Source organism: Miscanthus floridulus, chromosome 19 (assembly GCF_019320115.1).
Source record: "Miscanthus floridulus cultivar M001 chromosome 19, ASM1932011v1, whole genome shotgun sequence".
In the NCBI taxonomy this organism is placed as follows: domain Eukaryota; kingdom Viridiplantae; phylum Streptophyta; class Magnoliopsida; order Poales; family Poaceae; genus Miscanthus; species Miscanthus floridulus.
Genome location: NC_089598.1, coordinates 114,226,877 through 114,253,806, shown reverse-complemented (window position 1 = coordinate 114,253,806; position 26,930 = coordinate 114,226,877). Strand labels below are relative to the sequence as shown.

General features: G+C 54.1%; 1 protein-coding gene across 3 annotated transcripts; it reads left to right on the top strand.

Annotated features, from left to right (window-relative positions):
- Positions 1-21,330: 21,330 nt before the first annotated feature.
- On the top strand, positions 21,331-24,153 carry LOC136529018 (cytochrome P450 734A4-like). 3 transcript variants are annotated; one of them, XM_066522038.1, is made up of 5 exons: positions 21,331-21,877; positions 22,016-22,239; positions 22,369-22,613; positions 22,729-23,146; positions 23,304-24,153. In XM_066522038.1, exons 1-5 carry the CDS (start codon positions 21,550-21,552, stop codon positions 23,811-23,813), a joined length of 1,725 nt encoding a protein of 574 aa, XP_066378135.1. In that variant the 5' UTR covers positions 21,331-21,549; the 3' UTR covers positions 23,814-24,153. The 3 variants fall into 3 exon arrangements, with proteins under 3 accessions (XP_066378135.1, XP_066378134.1, XP_066378133.1); XM_066522037.1 differs by having other exon boundaries at positions 22,369-22,619; XM_066522036.1 differs by having other exon boundaries at positions 22,016-22,619.
- Positions 24,154-26,930: the final 2,777 nt, after the last annotated feature.

Genomic DNA, 26,930 nt, shown 5'->3' with positions numbered 1-26,930 from the left:
GAGGACGGGCTCGGTCTCGCCCGAGGGCTGGGGGATGAGTTCCGTCTCGCCCGATCCCGGAGGGGTGGGGTCAGCCTCACCCGACGCCTTTGTGGGATAACCCTGCCTCGCCCCAAAGGCTCAAGGCTAATCTCCGTCTCGCCCGACGCCTATAGGGCGGGCTCGGTCTCGCCCGAAGGCTAAGGGATAGATTCCGCCTCGCCCGATCCCGGAGGGATAGGGTTAGTCTCGCCCAAGAGATAGGGACTGGCCTCCGTCTCATCCGACGGCCCAGAACGAGGCTCGCCCTGATCGATATCTATCCCTCATAACGATGGGTACAGGACGAGACAAGACGTTTGGGTCAACCATGGCTCCAACGACCATACCCTGCACCCTGACAGGAAAAGAACTGCCAGGGAACGGCAGGACTGACGCTTTAGACCCTTCCGGGCGCCGCAGAGCCCAAAAGGTATTACAGGTGCGTGCACCTCACTCTGTAGAGTTGTAGGCGCCGCCTTCAGCTCTGGGACACGGAACCCAACGAAGATATACGACAACCGCTACACTCCAAGAACGGATTTGCTATCTCCACGAACGACGGATACTCCGTCACCGTGCTGTGGACCCGAGGAAGCGGGCGGGGCCCTCTTCCCGACCCCTCAGGTCCTCCAAGTCAGAGAGCCTTGGCCACGGCGCTACACCGGACCCCGACCCCGAATTCTCCCAACAGGAATCATGGGAACCAGAAGGCGTGTGGAGCAAGGCTGGGGGGAGGCCCCTAAGTCAAAACCACTGTACTACAGCCCATACCCTGGGGGCAGCATGCTGTGACTGATCTGACATCCTACAGAGATATTGACGACATCATAAGCACTTATCTTCCTTCGCACTCATCAGAATGGAGGACCTGACCAGGTAGACATGAGCCACAAGGCTAAGTAGAGTACGCATCCAGGAGCTCTCACCCTTGTAAAGCCAGCCCCTTCATCTATAAAAGGGGAGGCATATCCTCCATCAAACGGACGGAGAACAATAGAACACATTCACGCACATTCAAGCAGCTACGAAGCTCTTGACCACCTTTCAATCCTTCGATCAGAGACTTGGGACCAGTCCCTCTCTCGGCAGTTTGTATCCCTTACTACAGATTATTTACGGTGCTAATAACACAAGCAGCAACAAACTGGACGTAGGGACGTTCCGCCCGAACCAGTATAAATCCTGTGTCCTTTAGCGCACCATCCGAGCCTAACGCGTATTACTATAAATTTACTTGCCGGTGCTTGTACGAAACACCGACAGTTGGCGCGCCAGGTAGGGGCTTTGCGCGTTCCAAATCAGGTCTCGGATGGCCACCCACGCAATCACCTGGGCCCCGGGTGCACACGTGCGTTTCGGCGACCTGGATTTCATCATCACATTAGGAGGAGAGCTGGCGCTGACTCACTCAGCCGCTCCATCTCCCCCTTCCATCAACCTCAGCCGTCTCAGGCTTGAGGGCCCACCGGGCAACTCCCAGGGATTCCCGTCACCCAAGGAGACCTCTCACAACACCGCCATGTGTTCGGAAGGGTCCGGATGGAGCGCCCCGACAGCGTTTCCGTTCGGTCTCCGCAACGTTGCGGCGACCGCTGGCCGCCTTCTGGCGCTGCGTGTGGTTCAACCACCCACGGACATTGAGTTCGTGGGGGCGATTGAGCGAGATACGGAGACCCTCTACGAGCTCCTCAACGAGGAGCCTGTATCGCTCTCCAGCTCAGATTCCAGTAGGGGGAGCCACCACCCTTCCCGGGAATGCTACATGACGCAGACCCCCGAGGGTCACGTCGAAAGCGCCTCCAGGGAAGAGGCCACTCCTACAAACAATCCTGACGGCAGATCCGAGGAGGATGGGACAGCCCCATCTCACCTGAGGATGGAGCAGCTAAGGGCTCGTCAGCAAGAGATCAATGAGGCCGGGCAAGGGCTCGCACGGGAATACGCGGACATCAATCGCGAGATTGAACGCCGCAAAGATGGGGGGCGCGCGCGCGCCACAGCCCGCACCGTACATCAAAGGATCCTCACCGACGATGGGGCCTTTCCTCACTTCACTCGAGCCAGCCAGAACATCGCCGCAGCAACCGCCTTGCTGCATGGCCTCCTAGAGGCCGCAACGTCCGAGGATCGACGCGCTTATCGGGAGATTCGCACGTTGCTCGAGCGTGCAGCCGCGCAGCAGGCGGAAAGTTCGTTGTCTCGACGACGCGAACCCGACACCAGCCAGCGCGCACCCTCAGTGCGTCCCACCAAGGACGCATCCGTACACCAAACACCACCAGCCGGCGGGCAGCCCTCCGTCGTCCCTATACGTCAGCGCCTCGGCCGTGGCCGCGACATACGCAACATCATCGACGCCCGGAGGCGTGCCCACAGCGACGAGGGAGAAGCAGCGCGCCGCGGCTATCATCCCCGACATGGCGGGCGCTACGACAGCAACGAGGACCGAAGCCCTAGCCCCGTCCTGCCAGGCCCTCAGGCCTTTGGTCGGCACATCCTCAACGCTGCGTTCCCTCTAAGGTATCGACCGCCTACGAACATTCCCAAATATTCTGGCGAGACAAATCCCGGGCTTTGGCTCGAAGACTATCGGCTTGCATGTCAGGCCGGTGGTGCGAGTGATGATAACTTCATTATTCGCAATCTCCCGCTGTTCTTGGCCGACTCGGCACGAGCATGGCTGGAGCACCTACCATCCGATGCTATTCAGAGTTGGGCGGATCTGACTGAGATCTTCGTGGGTAATTTCCAGGGCACGTACAAACGCCCTGGAAACCCATGGGACCTCAAGAACTGCCGTCAGAAGGCCGACGAAACCCTCCGCGGGTACATCCGGCGCTTCTCCCGACAGTGCAACGAGCTCCCGAACGTCGCCGACGCCGATGTGATAGGAGCCTTTCTGTCCGGAACGACCTGCGAATCCCTGGTCCACAAGCTGGGACGCAGGGGCCCGCGAACTACCAAGGAACTTCTGGACATCACCACCAGTCACGCCTCTGGAGAGGAGGCGGTCGGAGCCATCTTTGATCGCTCCAACGAAAAGACAAGGCGGGACGAGGACGCTAACGAAGGCGCCTCCAACCGTCCCGCCAAAGGGAAAAATAAGAAGCAACGGCGCGACAGCTCACTCGCGGCCGCTGCCGACCGCAAAGGTGGTCGGAAGCCCGCGGAGGGCACTCCGAACCACTTCGAGAAAATGCTCGAGGGGCCATGCCCAAACCACACCTTCCCGGCCAAGCACCTATACAAGGAATGCGGCCTTATGTGCAAATACTTGGCCGGGGGCTTGAACAAGGGGGAGCAGGGGAAGGAGCCTGTTCCCACCACCGACGACACGGAGGAGAAGGACGACACCTTCCTAACTCCGACCGGTGCCCTCATGATCTTTGGAGGATCAACGGCCTACGACTCCAGGCGCCGCCAGAAGGTCGCACGTCGAGAGGTCTATACCACTGGACCGGCCACGCCTGCTTTTCTCCGGTGGTCGGAATCCGCCATAACCTTCGACCGGACCGATCATCCGGATGCCATCCCACACCCGGGAAGGTATCCGCTTGTCGTCGACCCGATCGTCGGTCCAAAGCGACTCACCAAGGTACTGATGGATGGGGGCAGCGGCCTCAACATCATGTACGCCAAGACGCTCGACGAGATGGGCGTCGACCGAACGCGCCCCCGCCCCGTCCGAGCACCTTTCCATGGCGTCGTGCTAGGAAGGCAAGCTGTGCCACTAGGACAGATTGACCTGCCCGTCACTTTTGGGGATCGATCCAATTACCGGACTGAGACCCTCACCTTCGATGTAGTGGGATTCCCGGGGACTTTCCACGCCATTCTGGGGCGGCCATGTTACGCGAAGTTCATGGCCGTACCCAATTACACATACCTGAAGCTGAAGATGCCGGGCCCCCGTGGGGTCATCACCATCGGCACCTCCTTCCAGCGTGCTTACGAGTGCGAGGTCGAATGCTGCGGACACGCATCCGCGGTCATCGCATCCGAAGAGCTCGCCACCCTCAGGGAGGAGGTCATTGAAGGGACACCCGACGCAAAGAAATCGTCCGGATCGTTCGAATCGGCAGAGGGCTCCAGGGACGTGCTTTTGGATCCCAGTAGCTCCGAGGGCAAAAAAGTCCGAATCGGGACCACGCTCTCCTCCGCATAGGAAAGCGCGCTCGTCGACTTCCTCCGCGCCAACAAGGACATCTTTGCGTGGAAACCCTCGGATATGCCGGGCATCCCGAGGGAGGTCGCCGAGCATACTCTCCAAATCCTCCCGGGCTCCAAGCCGGTGAAACAACGCCTGCGCCGCTTTGACGAGGAGAAACGCAGGGCCATCGGCGAGGAGATAGCCAAACTACTGGCCGCAGGATTCATTAAGGAAGTATACCACCCAGAGTGGTTAGCAAATCCTGTTCTTGTTCGGAAAAAGAGCGGGAAATGGAGAATGTGTGTTGATTATACTGGCCTCAACAAAGCGTGTCCAAAGGATCCATTTCCTTTACCACGAATAGACCAAATAGTCGATTCCACCTCGGGGTGCGAAACCCTCTATTTCCTGGACGCATACTCAGGCTACCATCAGATCGCGATGAAAGAGTCCGACCAGCTCGCGACATCTTTTATCACGCCCTTCGGATCATTTTGCTACGTTTCGATGCCGTTTGGTTTGAAAAACACTGGGGCAACGTACCAGCGCTGTATGCTTAGTTGCTTCAGAGATCTCATCGGGCAAACCATTGAGGCCTATGTCGACGACATCGTAGTCAAATCCAAGCGGGCTGACCACCTTGTCGCCGACCTTGAACGTACCTTTGCGAAACTCCGGGCGAACGGCATCAAGCTCAATCCCGAAAAATGTGTTTTCGGGGTCCCGAGGGGCATGTTGCTTGGCTTTATCGTCTCCGAGCGTGGCATCGAAGCCAACCCAGAGAAGATATCAGCCATCACGAGGATGGGCCCGATCCAAAACATAAAGGGGGTTCAGCGGATCACCGGGTGCCTTGCCGCTCTCAGTCGATTCATTTCACGCCTCGGTGAACGAGGACTCCCCCTTTATCGACTCCTGAAGAAAACTGACCGCTTCGAGTGGACAGCCGAGGCTCAGGAAGCACTTGACATGGTTAAACGATTTTTAACTAAGCCGCCGGTCCTAGTTCCTCCATTTGATGGAGAATCTCTCCTACTATACATATCGGCCACCACCCAAGTGGTTAGTTCCGCCTTAATAGTAGAGCGAGAAGAAGAGGGGCACGCCTTCAAGGTGCAGCGCCCTGTATATTTCATCAGCGAGGTGTTATCCGACTCCAAAACCCGCTACTCCCAGATCCAGAAACTCCTCTACACCGTCCTCATCACCAAGAGGAAACTACGCCACTACTTTGAATCACACCCCGTGACAGTAGTGACGTCGTTCCCCCTCGGCGAGGTCGTTCGTAGCCATGACGCTACGGGAAGAACCGCAAAGTGGGCACTCGAGCTGATGGATCAGGGCATTTCTTATGTGCCCCGAACGGCGATCAAATCTCAGGCACTGGCTGATTTCATCGTGGAATGGACCGAGGTCCAGATGCCACCAGCAGCCGTCGATCAAGAGTACTGGATATTGTACTTCGACGGATCACTGATGAAGAAGGGCACCGGAGCAGGACTAGTCTTTGTATCCCCCCTCGGGGTCCACATGAGGTACATGGTTCGGCTTCATTTTCCCTCATCAAACAATACTGCAGAATACGAAGCGCTCATCAATGGCCTACGAATCACCATCGAGCTGGGCATCCGACGCCTTGACGTCAGGGGCAACTCTCAGCTGGTCGTCAACCAGGTCATGAAAGAGTCGGGCTGCCACGATACCAAGATGGAGGCATATTGTCAAGAGGTCCGATGTCTGGAGGACAAATTCGACGGCCTCGAACTCAATCATATCCCTAGGCGCCTCAACGAAGCGGCCGATACACTCGCAAAAGCAGCATCCAGCCGAGAGCCAGTTCCAACAGGCGTCTTCGCCAGTGACCAACACAAACCCTCGGTATGCTACGCGGGGTCGGAACAAGCCGACGGTGGCCCTTCTAGTCCGACCCCCAAGGCCGATCCGCCAACCGTTCCTCCCGACCCCGAGGTCATGGAGCTTGAAGAAGACCCAGCAATGGAGTCCGATCCTCCCAATGACTGGAGAACGCTTTACATTAACTATCTCCTCCACGACGTACTACCAACCAACAAGACAGAAGCCCGACGGCTCGCGCGACGCGCCAAATCCTTCGTTCTTGTAGAGGGCGAACTCTACAAACGAAGTCACATCGGAATTCTGCAACTTTGTATCCCAGACGAACAAGGAAAACTCCTACTGAGCGACATCCACGGAGGGGCATGCGGACACCATGCCGCACCAAGAACCTTGGTTGGGAAGGCATTCCGACAGGGTTTCTATTGGCCCACCGCAGTAGCCGATGCCGAGCAAATTGTACGCACCTGCGAAGGGTGCCAATACTACGCTCGGCAAACACACCTCCCAGCCCAGGCTCTCCAGATGATCCCCATCACGTGGCCCTTCACGGTCTGGGGGCTTGACCTGGTTGGGCCACTCAAAAAAGCGCCCGGAGGCTTTACCCACCTGCTTGTCACCGTAGACAAGTTCACAAAATGGATTGAAGCTCGGCCAATATCCACAATCAAATCCGAGCAAGCTGTGCTATTCTTTCTCGACATCATCCATCGCTTTGGAGTACCGAACTCCATCATCACAAACAACGGCACGCAGTTCACCGGTAGGAAATTTGTTCGTTTCTGTGACGAACAACACATCCGAATCGACTGGGCAGCCGTCGCGCACCCCCAGACGAACGGACAGGTCGAGCGCGCAAACGGCATGCTCCTTCAAGGCCTCAAACCCAGAATTTTCAACCGGTTGAACAAATTCGGCGCGCGTTGGCTTGCTGAACTCCCGGCTGTGCTCTGGAGCCTAAGAACGACTCCTAGCTGGGCCACCGGCTACACACCCTTTTTCATGATCTATGGCTCCGAGGCCGTTCTCCCGACGGACCTTGATTATGGATCGCCAAGAATCAGAGCATATGACGAACAGGGAGCCGAGGCATCTCACCAAGACGCCATGGACCAGCTGGATGAGGCCCGCGACATCACCCTCCTCCGTTCAGCCAAGTACCAATAAGCGTTACGGCGGTACCACAGCCGACGGGTGCGGGGTCGAGCCTTCAACGTCGGAGACCTCGTCCTCCGCCTTGTGCAGAGCAACAAGGATCGCCACAAACTCTCCCCGCCCTGGGAAGGGCCCTACATCATCGCGGAAATACTTCGCCCAGGCGCCTACCGGTTGAAAACCATCAAAGGGGAGGTCTTCACCAACGCCTGGAACATTGAGCAGCTACGTCGTTTCTATCCTTAAAATAATCTTACACTTTTCTTTATCAGTTTTTGTCTTAACAGAACCCCGATCCTTAGTGATTTCCGACCCCTACAAATCGCGAGGGGTCAGACCTCACTCGGGGGCTGGCATGTGATCGTAACATATGTTATGTGTAATACGAGTATCGCGATTGCAAAAAATCCCTGTGTTATACTTACAAACATTCTATAAGTTTTCCATTCGCCTCGTAAATAAGTCTCGAGGGCTAAGACCTTGGGAACCAATTCTGAATACAACTGGTAGGACTGCGAGACACCCACGCCCCAGCGGCTGCAACCTCTTTGCTCACCAGTTCAATCAGAATTAGTTTGCCCACGTTCCTAGCTTCCTATGACTTAGACCATGAGAAGAGTTGGAAAGCGCTAAAATGACTTGCCACAAGCAAAGGATGTAATTTTGTTCATTTTTTTGCACGAATTCACCACTTACAAAGCGATGTCATTACAAAAAAGGAACAATATACTCCGAAGACTGTTTACTCGGGGGCTTCCCCACAATGTTATTTCATTATAGTCTCGGCTCAGCTCTACCACAAGTGCTACTACGATCGCCGCGCCACGCTCTCCATCGGCGACGTCGAGGGCATGTACACGGGCCAGTTCGTCCACAGCGGCCGCCGTGCCACGCTCTCCATCGGCGACGTCGAGGGCATGTACACGGGCCAGCTCGTCTACTGCGGGCGCCGTACCACGCTCTCCATCGGCGACATCTTCGCTGGATCCTCGAAGGCGCCACCATCTATGACGCCTCCGCTGGAGCGTCCGGGGACTACGCCATCGTCGTCAGCCGCAACCCCGACAGCAACGCCACCGTCATGGCGTCTGGGGACTACGCCATCATCCCCAGCCATAACCCTGACAACGGCGTAGGGGCAGGAAACGCCTCCCGCCAAGGGAGGGGCGCAGCGAACGACGGCACAGTCAACGACATACGACGCCCACCGACGCCTTTTCTCCTTCAGCAGCAGCGACTCCTCACCAAGGGCCGCGCGTACCATCTCGTCCACGTTGGATAACCTCCGGCTCGACATCACGCACCAGACTCACGAGCAAGGTTGTAAGTTCTCTATCCCTCTCTCTGGCATTACTGTTCCTCACTCAGGAACCACCGCGATGCACGGATGCGTTTGGCGGAAAGGAAGAAGAAGGAGAGATAGCGGCTCGGAGGCAGAAGGGGAGGTGGGATGAGAACTCCTCTCCCCCTCCCTATTTAAAGAGGAGGCGCAGTAACTAAGAAAAGGCGAAAGGTCGGACGAAAAACCCTCTCCCTTCCCCTTTTTAAATACGCAATCAATGCTGATTGATATCTGAGGGGACGCGCCAGAGGTGACAGGACGAACCCCGGTCTACGAAGCGTCCCTCTTTGGTCAAACTGAACACTGCCTGGGTACGGCCCGCCACTGACCCGCTCCGGACGCGGCGATTAAGGCGCCCACATAGGCAGACAACTTTTTCGCCTCCCCATGCAGGACCACGGACGACTCGATGACGGGACCCTTCAGATCTCCTGGGTCGACCGTTCGGCCTAGAAGACACGACGAACGAACGACCAAAGAAAGATAAGCCTCTCAGCTTTCACATTTTGTGCGTTAAAATTTGTTCACAAGATTCCGACCCCATCAAATAGCAGGGGCGCGAACATCACTCGGGGGCTGTCGAGGATGACTACTAATTCAGACATCCTCTTCACCCGACCCCTCCGTACGCTTGAAACTAAGGGCGCGATATACAGGCACAAAGCTTTGAGTAAAACTGGACGAACTAGCAAACCCTACGCCCCGATAGCTACGATGTTTCTGTTCACCAGAAAAATCATGCTCAAACGCCTCTCGCGTCTCTAGTTTCGACGTCCGCCTTTCTCAAAAAAGGGATCGGAGGGGTCCACCTACAGCTGTCAGGTTGCCCAAGTTAATCAAACAGCTCGGATCGTCACCGAGACACAAAAACAAAGAATAGCAATTCTTACGCAGGTTTTTCCAAACGTCAGGGCCCGAACCCATCAGGTAGGAGCTTTTCCGCCACTCATACCACCAAGGTAACGTTACCGCCTTTATTTTCAATTAAACCTTGCATTCGAAACATTTCATATGCAGAAAATTGCATCCCAATGATTCGTGTCGCAGCACGAAACGGCTGTCGCCTTATCCGATATAGGCAACCACAGGCTGAGGTTCGAAGGTCGGCCCGCGAAGGGCTCGAGGCCGCCTCACGCCGAACAGGGCCAGGGAGAGATAACCAAGACGAGCCCCAGCGGCCTTGCCCGATCCCGCTTAGAAGCGAACCGGGACGTCTCGACCTTCTCTCGTTCGATTCTAACCTCGAGCCAAACCCACAGAATCTCCATCGAGGAGAGGCCATCGGGCCCCCTGAGCTTATCGAACGACTCAGGCATCTGCCGGGAGGCGGGTTAAGAAGTTGTGGAGTGCCACCAGAGGGCTCTGCCGATCCCATCAGCAAATGATGGACCCGGATTCCACACGAACGTACCCGTTAGTGAGCTCGTTGAGCACGGTACTCAAGCCATCGAGGCAAGTGTCGTTCACTCAGCCCCTCCGATTGCGAAAACCGAGGACGGGGTAACACGCAAATAACGGCCGACCCCCATCAGACCCTAACAGGGATCGAGGGCTCGGGCCAAACAATGCAGGGACAAAGGCCCCACCTTGCCGAGCCCATAGAGTCCCCAGTTGGGATTTCTGTTGGAAGGCAGGGCAGGGATTATTGCGAAAGCACCCATTGTTACCAAAACCACGATTCCGGTCTCCAGTAACTCCCGACCCCAGGCAGGTGCGGGGGTCGGACCTTACTCGAGGGCTGTTAAGGTACGGCTACCTCCTCAATCCCCTCACATTATAATCAGCGGCATAATTCAGGGGAACATATTGGTAAGACCGTAAAAAATCAAATCGCAAAAAATCAAACGAAACGAAATTAAGACGCAAAAGCACGAAAGGCGTCCAGACTCGAAAAAATACCGACACTTGTCCACATATTACATATAAGCTATTCTCAAAATTGTTCGACTAATTACTCCCGCGAAGGGAGAACCATTTCTTTCAGACTGTCTGCCAGGTTCTTCGCAAGGGGAGCGACCATCTTCTCCATTTCCTCCAGCTCTTCATCCTCGTAGGTGGACGGAAAGCCTTCGCTCATCACCTTCAGGTTTATTTCCTTCTCATAATGGGCGTGGGCGACGGTGAAGGCCTGGGTAATCCCGGCGTGAAAGGCACTCTCCTCAAGTTGGCCCACCCGAGCCGTGATACCTCCGACACGAGCCACGAGCGGGCTGGTCTCCACCGGCTCCGTCACATTCAGGGCGTTAAGGACCACCCCGACCGCAGTTTGTAGAAGATCATGCTCATCGCTCTCCGCCTGAAGGACCCTGCGCGTATAGGCAGCCTCTTTCTCCAGCTTGGTGGCGGCGTTCTCGGCACTCAACTTTCCTTTCACCGCGTCATCAAGCTTCGCCCGGAGAGAGCGGACCACCTCGACGTCCTCGTCCACCCTCTGCTGGAGGGCTGTGGCCCTACTCTCGGCCTTCTGCCGGAGGTCCCGCTCCATCTCCAGCTCCTTCAGGACTTCGCCGGCCTTCTCATTGGCCGCGGCATTCCTCTGCAGCAGCTCGTCTCGCTCTTTTCGGAGTTTGGCAATCTCCTCTCCATCCAGTTTAGACCTCGCCGACAGGTCCTCGAACATCCCGTGCGCCTCCTCCGCATCTTGACGCGCCTGAGCCTCCCGCTCCTGGACGATGGCAAGCTGGGCAGCCATGTTTGCTCGCAGCTGGGCCTCCTCGGAGAGGCGATCCCGCTCCGCCTTCTGCTCGCGAAGGAATTGGGATTTTTTCCGGCTACGAGCAACAAGAATCTGAAGAAGAAGACTGATATCAGAAATGCGAGAACCCACAAACACACGAAGAAAGAAAAAAGAAAGTCCAGAAAATACCTGAGAGGTAGGGATAACGATCTCACGGAGGGCTCCTCTGGCCTGGTCTAGGGCGTTCAGCATGGTCGAGATCCCGATGTCAAGACCTTCTCGCTCCATACTCTCGGAATGATCATCGAGCGAGAAAAGAGCCGACGTCGGGTCCTGAGCAGCCATCCACTGGAGCGGCGGCTCTCCCCGCGCAGGGGAGCGGCTTCCTCCCGACAAAGGGGCCGGTGGTGGCTCCCTCCTGACCCTGTGTGGCACCACCGCCGTACTCAAGGACCCTCCGGCTGGACCCTCCTCCGTCTGGACCACTTCGGGCGCCACGGGCGGATCCACATGGGCACCTGGCGGCGCGGATTGCACCACGCCCTCGGGTGCCACCACGACCGCGCCCGGCTGATCCTGGCTTGGCGCAGTCACGATCACCGGTGGCATACGGTCCTCGGCCGGCTCTTCCACGCCCGCCACGGAAGAAGCCGCTCGCTCAGTAGCCTCCGCGGGCGTGGGAGCCACCATGGACGCCGTCGGTTCGGCCAACGTGGCCCCAACATCGGCACCACCCCTGCCCGAAACAGGGGTGACTCCAGGCGACGCCGTCTGTCCCGCTTGAAGGGCGAGACTCTTCTTAGGCGCCAGCCCCAGGGGGTGACCCGTCCGCAAGAACCTACACAAAGGTAATAACCGATTAAGTCAAAATAAAAATGAAAAAAAAAGATGAACACAGAGGAGTCAGGAGCTTACGTTGATGTCCTCGGCCGGCGGAAGCGTTTTGGGGATGGATCCCCAGATCCCTGTCCTGACTCGTCCGGACGGGACCGTTTCTTGCCTGCCCCCTGCTCTGGGGCAGGAGGGTTCATCTCGTCGGGCACAGCGCCGGAGTTGCTCCCCTCCATCGTCTCATCGGGCGCGGCACCGGAGCCGTCCCCCTCCCTCGTCTCGCGGGGCGCAGCACCGGAGCTGCTCCCCTCCATCACCTCGCAGGGCGCGGCATCAGAGCCGGGCGCGGCTCCGGTACTACCCTCTTCCACGATCGCCTCAGGGTCGGCGGCAGCAAGCCCAGCGTCCCCCGTCCACCGATCCTCGGCCGGCACGCCGTGCGAAGCGGCGGACTCACTGGCCTCCACTGATCTCATTGATTCACTTCCCTCTGCGTGAAAGGCAAAGGGCCCCTGCACGGGTGGGTGGCCACTTGTCAGTGTTTCCTCATCCTCCAGGACGCCCCAATCCACGTCGACGGCTACCTCGTCGTCGCCGTCGTCATCATCATCATCGTCGTCATCCTCACTGCTCACGTCCTCTCCCCGATCCCATGCCTCCTGCTTCAGTCGTTTCGCCTTCTTCATCTCCTCCTTTGCCTTCTTGTCCCGCTCGGCCGCGAGTCGATTCGCCGCTGCCACAGCCCTGTCCTTCGGCAGTGGAGCCGGGCTATCCTTGAAGACTAGCCCCCTCGGCTAGCCCCAACATCACAAAAGCAAGTTTTAAAAAGGGAGATTCAGGAGAAAGAAAAGAGTGCAGGGGAAGAGGGCTTACGAATTCGAAGAACCCAGGCTCCGGCCGCATTGGAGGATGCCCGGGCACCGGATACACGATGTCGAGGACCATGCCGGCAGAATCCTTCGTCGGCTCCGTCGCCTCCTTGACACGCTGCGCCACTTCCGAATAAGGGAGCGCCTCATCAACGAGCACCGTTCCCTCGAACGACATCCCTGGCATCATCCGATGCAGGGGAAGCACGCGCGCCATCAGTGGCGCCACCCTCCTCGCGTGGTAAGCACCGATAATCCCCGACCCCTTTACACCCCGACCCTTCAGGGCATGGAGGGCGGAGAGAAGGTCGGAGATGTGCTTCTTGTCTTTAGTCTGGACGCCCCAGCCCCATGACGCCGGAGCATCCACAATAAGACGTCCGGTGTACTTCGGTAGGGGGGCACTCGCATCATCCCTAACATAAAACCATTGCGAATGCCATCCCTTGTTGGATGTGGCCAGACGCATGTATGGGTAACCCTTCGATCGGGTATGGCGCAGGTGAATGCTGGCACACCCCATCGGTGCGTCTACTTCTTTCCCCCCAATCTTCCTCCTCGATAGACTAACGCTAAAGAAATGCCGCCACAGATCAAAATGGGGATCGATCCCCAGGAAACCCTCGCACAGGGCAACAAACGCTGCCATATGTTGTATCCCATTGGGAGTTAGATGCTGCAGCTCTACCTCATAGTAATCTAATAGCCCCCGAAGGAATCTATGCGCGGGTACCCCGAATCCCCACTCATGGAAGAGGGCAAAAGAGACGACATACCCTTCAGGCGGCACCGGCTCACCCTCGTCGCCAGGAAGCAACCACTCCTGGATGGCGGATTGTGGGTGGAGAAGGCCACGGCGAACGAGGCCCTCCAGACGCCGGGAAGAGATGCTTGATCTGCCCCACAACTCCATTGAGGCAGTAGGGGGGAAGGGCAGGCGCGAGCTTAACGGCGGCTGGAACACGAACGCAGGCCGGTCGACGGTGGCGATGCGGGCGTGAGGAGCTGGGAAGATTGGCGGCGGATGTCTTAGAACGCAAAGGAAGGGGAGCGAAATACGGGACCCTGGGGGCGAACCCCGCGGTTTTATAGGGGGCGACGGACACGAGAAGGGCAACCGTCCACCTCGATCTCTGGGCCTGCCACGCGCGCCCCTGCGTCGCGTCGTGGGACACGCGCCCGCAGTCCCTATCTTCTTATCCCAAAAATCTCGGCGGACGGTTCGCCTTCCGCAAGCGAATCCGGACTCTCTGCCCACCGGGGAAACACAAGCCACAAAGGCCTGTTTCTTTTCTCTTTGGCCCACCTAGGGCCCAGCAACTCGCCGGCCAGCCCAACTAAGAAGGAATCCACGAACGATCCGCCATCAGGGGCAAAAGCACCAGTTAGGACAGCCCCGAGTCAGTCCCCAGCGAACGGGACGCCACGACCCACTCGAAAAAACACCCAGTTGATGAAAAACTAAGTCCTTCAGCCTTACCCGCGAAGGGGCCGATACAACCCCTCGGGCGACTCTACTCGAGTCACCCGGGGGCTCGGGGGCTACACCCATCGGGTGCGCTCGCGCGCACCCTCCGGCAATTTAGCTTCGGCGAAATAAAAAAACACCCTCCAGGCGGTTCTGCCCGAATCACCTAGAGTCTCGGGGGCTACTGTCGGGGACCTAATACCGGGGTACCCCAGAAGGTGGAACCGATAACCACCGAACGTAAAAAACTTCTGGACGCATAAGGGCGCCATGTCATCCTTTGTTCGAATGACAGGAGTTCGGTTCCGCCTCGCCCGACACCCTTGGGACGGGCTCGGTCTCGCCCGAGGACCGAGGGATAAACTCCGTCTCGCCCGACGCCTTGAGGACGGGCTCGGTCTCGCCCGAGGGCTGGGGGATGAGTTCTGTCTCGCCCGATCCCGGAGGGGTGGGGTCAGCCTCACCCGACGCCTTTGTGGGATAACCCTGCCTCGCCCCAAAGGCTCAAGGCTAATCTCCGTCTCGCCCGACGCCTATAGGGCGGGCTCGGTCTCGCCCGAAGGCTAAGGGATAGATTCCACCTCGCCCGATCCCGGAGGGATAGGGTTAGTCTCGCCCAAGAGATAGGGACTGGCCTCCGTCTCATCCGACGGCCCAGAACGAGCCTCGCCCTGATCGATATCTATCCCTCATAACGATGGGTACAGGACGAGACAAGACGTTCGGGTCAACCATGGCTCCAACGACCATACCCTGCACCCTGACAGGAAAAGAACTGCCAGGGAACGACAGGACTGACGCTTTAGACCCTTCCGGGCGCCGCAGAGCCCAAAAGGTATTACAGGTGCGTGCACCTCACTCTGTAGAGTTGTAGGCGCCGCCTTTAGCTCTGGGACACAGAACCCAACGAAGATATACGACAACCGCTACACTCCAAGAACGGATTTGCTATCTCCACGAACGACGGATACTCCGTCACCGCGCTGTGGACCCGAGGAAGCGGGCGGGGCCCTCTTCCCGACCCCTCAGGTCCTCCAAGTCAGAGAGCCTTGGCCACGGCGCTACACCGGACCCCGACCCCGAATTCTCCCAACAGGAATCATGGGAACCAGAAGGCGTGTGGAGCAAGGCTGGGGGAGGCCCCTAAGTCAAAACCACTGTACTACAGCCCATACCCTGGGGGCAGCATGCTGTGACTGATCTGACATCCTACAGAGATATTGACGACATCATAAGCACTTATCTTCCTTCGCACTCATCAGAATGGAGGACCTGACCAGGTAGACATGAGCCACAAGGCTAAGTAGAGTACGCATCCAGGAGCTCTCACCCTTGTAAAGCCAGCCCCTTCATCTATAAAAGGGGAGGCATATCCTCCATCAAACGGACGGAGAACAATAGAACACATTCACGCACATTCAAGCAGCTACGAAGCTCTTGACCACCTTTCAATCCTTCGATCAGAGACTTAGGACCAGTCCCTCTCTCGGCAGTTTGTATCCCTTACTACAGATTATTTACGGTGCTAATAACACAAGCAGCAACAAACTGGACGTAGGGACGTTCCGCCCGAACCAGTATAAATCCTGTGTCCTTTAGCGCACCATCCGAGCCTAACGCGTATTACTATAAATTTACTTGCCGGTGCTTGTACGAAACACCGACATTACTATTATTATATAAAGAACTAACTTAAAGTAAACATGCATGTTATGCGCACCATCATATATACAAATCAAGCTATACAAAGATATATCTGTATGTCTTAGCAACCACAAAAGGATGTTGTCTTAATGAATCATACACCAATGATTCTAACAATTTGTTTAAAGTTATTAATATCCATGAAAATAATTAACACAAACTATTACTTTTGACAATTTTATCAATTTTGACTGAAACATTGTGACACATCCCCATATAGTATAATACTCCTAGTAATAAGAATTCTAAATTTGAATAGATCAATGACGGACAAGGACTTCTTCCTCGTTTTAAAAAATTCTTTGGAGTAAACAATAATTTTTAGGCTTAAATATTACAGCGTAGTCTAGAACCTAATATCTTGATTTTCTATAGTATTCAAAGGGATAGCTATGAACAATAAGTATATTAAGCAGAAGAGTTCAAACATAATATGCCGATAACAATTAATAAGATTAATGGTCAAAGTTTAGAAACATGACATCACGAGACATGGGTTGCAACACCAAAGCCACCATAACTTAAGCTAAAGTTTTAACTTGATGCATATTGATATTGAAAAGACATGGAGGTGTGATGCAGGGAAAGAAAAACTATGTATATGGATATAAGAAACATATATAGTAATTGATAAGACCATTAGTCCATCACGACCGGACAAAGCTTATTACATACTGTATATACGGATACTGCATTACAAAATGAACAAAGAGATGGCACAAGGTACCAAACATGAAATTCTAATGTTTATGTTTCCTATAAAATATAGTTCATTTAGGGGAACAAAGCATTAAGCGTCCATGTGTAGCTCCTACATGGTTAAGCACTTAAGCTGCACCATGTGCCTACAAAGTACGAACCAAACTAATTAACAGGGTTTTGACGTTGCACTGGCCTGATTGTTCTCAATTCAAACGTTGTCGCCCCTTGTCATCGAAGAAGAACGAAAAAAAGTTAATTGTGATCCACGAGGAGCACACATCTCTGCATGCATGGCATGGCCACCAGTTCTGCATATGATCTAGGACAGGCATGCATGTCTTGTTGCTGTCCCCTAAAGCCCTTGGCATTTTGTTGTCGTCGAGCTACAAGTATACTGCACAGTGTCTTTCTCCTGTCTGTACTGTGGGCCTGTGGCTCGAGAGGACGTCAAAGTCCGGCCAGAAGTAACGACGACTAGCTCCCCTGCACGCATGCACTTTTTGTTGGAGTGGTGGTAGTAGCTTCTCGTCGTGGCCCGCCAACCAAACACGCTAACGCGTAGACGATCCGCATTTGGAGATCTCGATCAGATGTACATACCCTGTCGATCGAGCAGGCTGTTAGCCTGTCAACCCCGTCAAAACAAATTTTAAAAGGCAGTCTAATTAAGCTAGAACAAATAAAATCCAATGGTTTCAGAACTTCAAATCGCAAGCATGCATGCAGGTCAATTTCAAGCCATGAACACACTACATACCATGATCTGACGATTATCCCTACTTTTCCGCCTCAAAAACACCCTGTGTTGCACTGCTATACCTGATGACGCAAAAACAAAACTACTGCATATTATTTCGCCTGGTTGGCATTGGCTAGTTGTACCGTACGCGTATTGATTTCTTTTCTTGTGGCGGTGCAAGAAGACAGACACAGTGGTTAGGCGCACTTTTACGTGTTATTCTAGTCTGAAAGGCGTCGCGTTTTGACTAATTTCAGGTTCGTCGAGCTTGCATCATGCAGGGGATAAAATCCGAGCAAAGCAACCATCACCTTCTGCTTTTACCTGGTCTGCCGGCCGGCCCAGAAAGCAAAGACGAAATCGCGTTACAACACGCACATTTGTCAGCTTGACCCAACTGTGAATGCCGTCCGAAGCCAGCAGACATCGATTGGTTTACTTTGTCGGTGTACTTTCAGGTGTACTAGCTAGCTAGGATCTTTGCTTAGCTGATGATCCTCCAAGACGCACGATTACTTTCACCAAAAGACTGATTATCGATGCTATATATGCCGAAAGTGAACGGCCTTTCTGAAATTAAAGTTGCCAGAGAGAATTGCTAGCTTACATAATCGTACTCTGAACACCCCCCCTAAAAAAATCTAGTGCTATCTCTTATCTAAGACCGTCCACAGTGTGAGCGGTGCCAAAAAAAATTTCAGTCTGACATAGAGCACCGATGCTTCAGCTCTCCAATTCTCACAGCGTGGGCACCGGTGCTTCACTGTGCTTGTGGACCCCATGACACACCGTCGTAGCGGCCGCGGAGGCAGAGGCGAACCAGGAATAATAATTTTAACATTTGAAGCACCGGTGAACGAACATGCATCGGTGGTTACTTTTTTTCATCTCAGCACCAGCTACAACGTGGGCATCGGTGCTCAAATAGGAGAGAGAGTGTTTGAGCATCGGTAAAAAGCAACGCTGTGGCTAGTCTAACTCACCAAAAGATCGAAGCCTTTGATGCCTTGATTTTTGCCATCTTATCTAACTCTCGTCTTACTTTACTACTACTACTATCAGGAAGTGTCCATGTTAATCCTCAACAAAAAACGGGCTGCTGAAAAATAGATAAATTCTATAAACTCTAAAAAAAATAAAAGTGGACCGTTTGAGGCATCACGTACGGGAACCAGGCGGCGGTGCGTGATGAGCAGGATGACCTCGTTGACAACGAGGCGGGCGCGGCTGGGCAAGGGTAAGTCGTGCATGCAAGGCAACGTAGTACATGTGTCTGCACGACAACGGTGTGGACTATTGAGCTAGCAGCGCCCAACGTTATAGCCATTCGAGGTTTCGTTCTCTGCTACCCATACATGTGAATGTGAACCGATATAGTAGTAGAAATTTCGTGACAGACACTGACACCGATCGCAAAAATATACTCCGACGATCCGCCAGCATCAACACATAAGTACACCTGTAGGAGTAGTTAACTTCATCCGAGGCCGAGCACGGCAAAGAGGCCAAGAACGACGAACAGGAATGAATGTTCGTCGCAGCAGGCCAGCGGCAGCGGCAAGCAACCATCGCCGGGTTCACGCGCCGAGACCGAGAGGCAGGCCCCGAACCCGAGCATCGTGCTCCCTCCCGCGCCCGGCACCGTCCCGCGGTACACGCGGTCCGTCCCTCGCGTCGGGCCGTGGCCGCCGCTAGCTGCCGTTTTCCTTCCGGCCGGCTTCCAATTCCAATCAAGCGCTGCGCCTGCGTTGCGTGCATGCGGTGCGAACGGGACGAGACGAGCCGACGACACGGGCGCGCCTGTCTTTCCGTGCGCGCCCGGCCGCCCACCTCGTTTCCCGCCGGGTTCGCCTCCACCCGATCCGGCGGCCGCAACACAGACTCACATCATCCAAACAGAAGCGCGCCATCGTTTACTTGCATGGATGCTCTGGTTTGTAGATAGGATAAGCATCAAGCTTGGTGGAGTCAGTGCCCGCGATCCATTATGGAACATGCATGCGTGGTGGTGGCGCTTGATTCTAGCGGTTGGCCGCGCTTTGCCGACGCGGACTCCATGTGGCGCGCGGGCCACCGGTCGCCGTCCGCCGCGCGCAACCGCCCTTCGCCCGCTGCCCGCTGCCCGCCCCAACCACGAAAAAAACTACGCTTCGATCTCTCTGTCGTCGTACTAGTTATTTTCCCTTGGACTAATTTTGTGCTTGGACTTGGACGACATGACACCTCCGACTATGCAAGCTTGTCGACCGCCCAACAACAGATTTCGCACCATCAGAAAAAAAAAATAATGCATGGCCTAAGAATAATGGCAATAATTCTTGAAACAAAATAAGTAGAGGGGTGCAAAGTTGCAGCAGCCGGATTTTTAATTTCTTCTGGTCTGTGACCGTAACGTAAGAAACCAAAGGCCAACGTGAGAGCTTAGCGTGACTTAGACGACATAATGAAGTGGAAATGTGGGCTCTTACAGGGATTGCTTGCTGGTACTCCTGACCTTTGACAAAGATTTGTTCGTCTTTAACCGAAAAAGCTAGAAATGGACATGTAAACACTTGGCATGACACGAAGAGCCGTCAATATATATACAACGATACTTTTCTTTCATAATCTACTATAATCTTCTATTAGTATCCTCGAAAAAACATAATCTTCTTGTAGTAATAACAAGTTTACTAGTAGCTTTCTACGTAGTGATATCGTTCCACAGCAAAATGAATTACCTAGAAAAATAGATTTCGCCGGTATCTCAGAACAAGAGGTCTTACAGAAGTTTTTTTTTTAATGTAGGAAAAATGGCTACACTTTCGGTGTGTTTTCTCTTTTATTTTGGGTGATCAAATAGAGCATTTCCAGCGCTGCCTAGGCACCTCGACATTTGTCGTAAAAAATAGAGAGAGAGAGAGAGAGTATATTTAGTAGGCAACTACAAAATAAGTTATTTTGTAGCTACCTCCATTTACGATAATTTTATATACTAATTTACGATAATGGCAATACATATTTACGATAGTTGGGTTATATAACACATGGGGATATTTACCATAATGTTATATTAAATCACTTAGTAAGGAGTTACTATAATCTCATAAATTAATATAGTAATTATCGTAACTCAAAGGAACTACAGAATAAGTTATTTTGTAGCCAGCTACAGGATAGTAGTTCTATATTATATATATATATATATATATATATATATATATATATATATATATATATATATATATATATATATATAGTTCTAGTTTAATGTAAAAAAGGAAACATTATATATTTACATGTACATTTTGGTTACTTTAAGAATCTCAAGATCATGTTTAGCTATAGAAACATATATCTATATACATGAGATATTTATATGGCAGATGTCGACCAAATGTCGGACATGGTTGAGACGCAAACATCTGGAGATTCTAAAGCAGTTGCGTATCAGCAGCGTTGCAGTACAGCCGTTGTAGATCTTAATTCAACGAGATAAACGGTCAGGTACGGGCGTTCCCAACCAACTCACTAATTTCAAACCCCTTTATCATCATTACTCATTAGCAGGTCAAGACAATCGTGAACTGCCATGACAAATCACACCACCAAGATGATGAGTAGGTTAGAGGAGGAAGACAACTTGTTCATGGCAGATCATCAGTCATCACCATCACCTGCGTACAGAAACTCCTGGCCCTGCCGCTGAGACGCCACGTCAGCCGGCTGACATGGTCAAGCGCATGCAGTGCAGGAAGAGGACGGGGAAGGTGCCACTGCCCAGCAGGCCAGCAGGCTCAACTGCCCAAGCCCACATCGTTGACTACTCTATCCTTTGGTGGGGCCCAGTAGTGCCGCCGGCCGCCCTGCCGCCGCTGCTGCTGCTTGCTATATAAACGGCCTCCGCTTCCCGCCCTCCTCACCGGCTCGCTTCCAGACAGAACCGCTTTGCTCTGCTGTAGTGATCAGGACACGCACCGGCCGCGAAAACAGGCGCCGTGTTTCCTTCGTGTCTCGTCGTCTCGACAGGCAGGCAGGGAAGAGAAGGCGCGCGATCGATGGAGATGGAGGCGGAGGCGGAAGCGTCGGGACAGTGGTGGACGTGGAACGCCGCGGCGGTTGCCGCGGTGGTGGGGGCGTGTCTGCTGCTCCTCATGCACGTGGCGGCGCGGGTGGCGGACGCGCTCTGGTGGCGCCCGCGCCGGCTGGAGGCGCACTTCGCGCGGCAGGGCGTGCGCGGGCCGCCGTACCGCTTCCTCCTGGGCTGCGTCACGGAGATGGTGGCGCTCATGGCGGAGGCCGCCGCGAAGCCCATGTCGCCGCCGGACTCACACGACGCGCTCCCGCGGGTGCTCGCGTTCTACCACTACTGGAGGAAGATCTACGGTACGCATACGCATGCACCTAGATAGCTAGGCTACGTTCTTGTCGAGCTCGTCGTCGTTGGTTCGCTTGTCCAGCTCTGGAGCTGAGTGATATATTAATGGCGGTGGTGGCTCCGGCGGCTTGTGGTGGCGCATGCAGGACCCATGTTCTTGATATGGTTCGGGCCGACGCCGCGGCTCACGGTGGCGGACCCGGAGCTGGTCCGCGAGGTCCTCCTGACACACGCCGACGCGTTCGACCGCTACGAGGCGCACCCCATCGTCCGGAAGCTCGAGGGACATGGCCTCATCAGCCTCCACGACGACAAGTGGGCGCTCCACCGCCGCGTCCTCACCCCGGCCTTCTACCCCGACAACCTCAACGTACGCGCACACCGCTCTGTCTCTCTATCTGTCTCTCTCAGTCGCTTTAATCTGATGATCGCTGTCGGCAATCAATGGTGGCGCGACACTGACACGTGCCCTGTCGATGGATCCCTTCCCTTCCCGCAGCGGCTGGCACCGCACGTCGGCAGGTCCGTGGCGGCGCTGGCGGAGCGGTGGCGCACCATGGCCTCCGCCGCCCCCGGAGGCGAGGTGGAGCTGGACGTGGCGGAGTGTTACCAGGCTGTCGCCGAGGAGGCCATCGCGCGCGCCACGTTCGGCCGCAGCTACGACTCCGGCCGCGTCGTGTTCCGCATGCAGGCGCGCCTCATGGCCTTCGCGTCCGAGGCCTTCCGCAAGGTCTTCGTCCCGGGGTACAGGTTCGTTCAATTCGTCAAGCAGGCTCAATTCACTCAAGAGATGATTCTCTTCCTCTCCCTCTGCAAGTCATCGTGGACTGACTTGTTTTGATTCGCGCCTCCATCGCAGGTTCTTGCCGACCAAGAAGAACCGGCTGCAGTGGAGCCTGGACAGGGAGATCAGGCGGGGACTCGTCACGCTCATCGGCAACCGCAGCCTCGAGGCCGCGCATCAAGACGATGACGCCGCCGCCGAGCTGAACGACAAGGGAAGCAACGACGGCTTCCGGGACCTGCTGGGGTTCATGATCAATGCCAACGACAAGAAGACGAAGAAGGCGGCGCCGGCGATCCCCGTGGAGGACATGCTGGAGGAGTGCAAGACGTTCTTCTTCGCCGGCAAGCAGACGACCACCAACCTGCTCACCTGGGCCACCGTGCTGCTGGCCATGCACCCGGACTGGCAGGAGCGTGCTCGCCAAGAGGTCCTCGCCGTGTGCGGCGCCGACGAGCTCCCGTCCAAGGAGCACCTCCCCAAGCTCAAAACGGTACACACCAGCTGGCTCCCCGTTGCACATTTCTTTTCTTTCCAAACCAAACCACCAAACATCTGCAGTCCCTTTCCTTCCCAGGGGGGCCTTTCGGTAACTCCGCTACGACAAAAAGTCTCACTTTGTTTGTTCCTCCCTCCCTGTTGTCTCTCAGCTGGGGATGATCCTGAACGAGACGCTCCGCCTGTACCCGCCGGCGGTGGCCACCATCCGCCGCGCGATGCGCGACGTGACGCTCGGCGGCGTGTCCGTGCCACGGGGCACCGAGCTGCTGATCCCGATCATGGCGATGCACCACGACGCCGCGCTCTGGGGCCCCGACGCCACGCAGTTCAACCCGGCCCGGTTCGCGCGCGGCGGCGCGTCCAAGGCGGCGTCGCACCCGCTGGCGTTCATCCCCTTCGGGCTCGGCCCGCGGATGTGCATCGGGCAGAACCTGGCGCTCCTAGAGGCGAAGCTCACGCTGGCGGTCGTGCTCCAGCGGTTCCAGCTCGCGCGGTCGCCCAGCTACGTGCACGCGCCCACGGTCCTCATGCTGCTCTACCCGCAGTACGGCGCGCCGGTGATCTTCCGGCCGGTGCAGGTCTCGTCGCGGCTATCCACTTCAGACGACGGAGCATCGACGACGGGGACGATGGGACCACGACCCTCCTGGTGTACGTGATCGATAGTGTGATAGTGTGATAGTGTGATAGTAGGGAACACCACTAACCAAAAAAAAAAAAAAAAAAAAAAAAAGCTTGTCCTGTCGTGGCATGGCCTGGCCGGTGGCGGGACGCCCGGACCCGGACCCGGACCGGACCTCCCTGCTTTCTGGGCCGCCGGCCGGCTGGTTAGTTGCCGGAAATGCCCCCTTTGGTAGACTAGCATATCTCTGATATACCATCGTTTTGATACATCCACATTTTTTTTTACCTTACCAGCCCCATCCTCTGCAAAACTCAAATGACACAGCGACCTACTAGCTGGCATAAGGCCATTTTAAATAGAGAATTTCATGACGTTATTAAGATGAAACAATCATTCTTTACATAGTTTCGTTCTTTTATTTTATATATGTTTAATTTCACGACTCATCTACAGCTAACAACCGAGCCCAGAGAATTTTATTTTCATGAAACTCGCTTGTTTTATGTCTTCTTAAAAACTTGTCATGTCATAAAAAAATGCTTTTGACCTATTAAATACAGATGAAACTTTAATTGTGATTGACCTAATTACCTCTCGCTAGCTATCATTATCTCCAAGCAATGTTGCCCACCACAGTCACGTGCTTCTTTTGCCCGGTGGACTTTGTTACATCCTTCCCCAGCACCCTAAAGATTAATCCCACCGGACACATCGTCTAAGGCGAGGAAGAAGAGAGGGACAACAAGAAACATAAACCACCAAAGAATAAAAAAAAACACAGCCTGTATGCAACAAAACTGGTCATTCGTCCCCAGCACAAAAACCTGAGTCGTAGGATTAAGCAAATTCAGTTTTCTTTATGAAAAATAATAATTGAGCAAGGTTTAATTAAAAAATTTGAGAAAGGCGACACGTGAAGTCACAAAGACTACAGAAAAAAAAACCCAATGTGCTCATTCTGCTAGAACCCCAGCCAACTTTGTTCATCTCTGTACAACACTGAATTGCATCAATTTTTTTTCTTAACGAACTCTGTTGCATGATCGTTTTGGTAAGCGACTTGTTTTATTACAGGTAGGCTATAACCGGATCCAATACGGACGGATACTACTGATCTCATATATTATTTTCATGTTTTCTCTCGGATTTAGATCAGGGGCGGATCTAGGTTCAAAAGTTGTTGATGTCATCTTCACTAAACCATGAAAAACTTCACCTATGAACACTATTTTGCAAAGGTAAACACAAAACATCATTGTTGTCATGTGACAACAAAAATAAGCTGGCTCCGCCCCTGATTCAGACACATATAGTTGTCAAATGCAAATAGCCAAATACAGACGTGGATGATCTCAGTTACAAAAGCGGATAAAGGTGTGTCAGTCTGTCAGATATGGATGAGACTAATACAAATAATGTCGGTCATGAACATTTCTCTGGATATTGAGTAGAAACAATATCTATAGATGACACGTATAGTAATCATTCAAGTGTTCCATGGTTCCAAATTGTAACAAATTATACTTAAGCAAAATAATACAATAGATAATACGTTAGTTGCCCAATAGCATTGGCATGACATACCGAAGTCTATTGTCTTTTTAGTACATGATTCATGCGACATTGTAACGTATTATTACATAGATAGTCACACCAAAGAGTCAATTCACATTTGTATCTAGGTTCATATAACACTAAAAATCAAAACAACTCTATACTTGTTGTTAGGGAATATTTTTTATTATCACAAAGAAAATAAAAAGTAGAGAACTATTTCAGATATCTGAAAGTTACATCTGAATTAGTATTTGATTCTCTTTGATCGGATGATTGGTCAGAAAAAACGAATACCATTACTAGTTACAGTAACAGGTACGTAATACTGACATGCATCAAGGGCAGGTAAAGTTGAGTTGTTGTAAATTTGTAACTGATGGTTGTACTCCGTATCACAAAAACAACGCATGCACTGATTCGTTTGTGCGTTTCCACCAGAGATTTGTACCGGAGCTGCGTTGCGTCCCAAACGGGACGCGCCGATGTGAAATGTCATGTTTTATGCTTGCACAAGCAAACAAACTCCGTTTTCTGTCACTTCATCTCCGCCGGGAAAAAGGCTGGAGGAGAGCTAGCTGGAGCGCAAGGACACGGGAAAGGACGCTACGCACGCCGGGGAGAGATTGGGGCCTGGAATCCGGATCGATCGGCAGCGGCCTGACGCATGCATGCTGCCGTGACCGGTAAAATCCGCAGAGACCGGCCGCGGTCACGGACGGACCCGTGGCAGTACGTACGTCCAACACACCAGCCACTTCGAGTCGAGGGCAGCCGGCCCGGCCAGGCCAGCAGCGCTGCCGCGCACGGCAGGCAGCCTTTGTTCGATGGCGTAACGAGACGGCTCGGACGGGACGGGACGGGACGGGACAGGACGCGCAAGCGGCCAGGCAGGCGCGCGCGTCGGGGCACCGGTAGGCGACAATGACATGGGGTGGCCGACGCCGCCGGGCGGTCAGGTCCCGCGCGCGCGGTGCGGAGTCGCTAGCTGCAGATGGGCTAGGCTCGGGACGCGGCTCCCGCTGCGAGACACGCACCGGGTTCCCCTCCCTTCCCTCCCTCCCTGGCGTGCCCGCGCAGACCGGACCGGGGGACCCCAGCCGCCCAGCGTGCCTGCCGGTGCCGCGGCATGTGTTCCGCATGCGGGGTGGTGGTGGCCTGGGCCCTGGCGTTGCCTGTGCGTGTGCGACGCTGCGCCCAGTTGATCGCTCAACATCATCGCTGGGACGGACGGCTGGCTTGCATCCGTCCTTGTCGTCGTGCCTACGATCCATTATTAAATATACAAATTTCATACACATTGTTATCAACATCCTAGAGCTAACTTTTCAGTCTCACGAAGGTATTGGTATTGAGGATTTATACCTAACTCGGACTCTCGGTCGTGGTAGGCGCCTTTGACATGTACAATCTGGTCCAATATGAAGTTGCAAAGGTCGCCGACGAGCTCTAAGAATTGGTCATCCTTATATGGGTCTCTTTTCATTCATTTCTCTTCTCTCCACTACAAGAGAATAAGTTTCGGTTTAGTATTTCATACCATATACGAAGTTTTCATACCATGGGTGAAGAGGTTCAAACTTATCCTTAAGGGGTG

Bases quoted from the DNA above. Each gene is read 5' to 3' on its own strand.
- LOC136529018 (XM_066522036.1), top strand. From the start codon at position 21,550: ATGGAGATGGAGGCGGAGGCGGAAGCGTCGGGACAGTGGTGGACGTGG. The intron at 21,878-22,015 runs GTACGCATACGC...TGGCGCATGCAG, and splicing joins CTACTGGAGGAAGATCTACG to GACCCATGTTCTTGATATGG. The intron at 23,147-23,303 runs GTACACACCAGC...GTTGTCTCTCAG, and splicing joins ACCTCCCCAAGCTCAAAACG to CTGGGGATGATCCTGAACGA.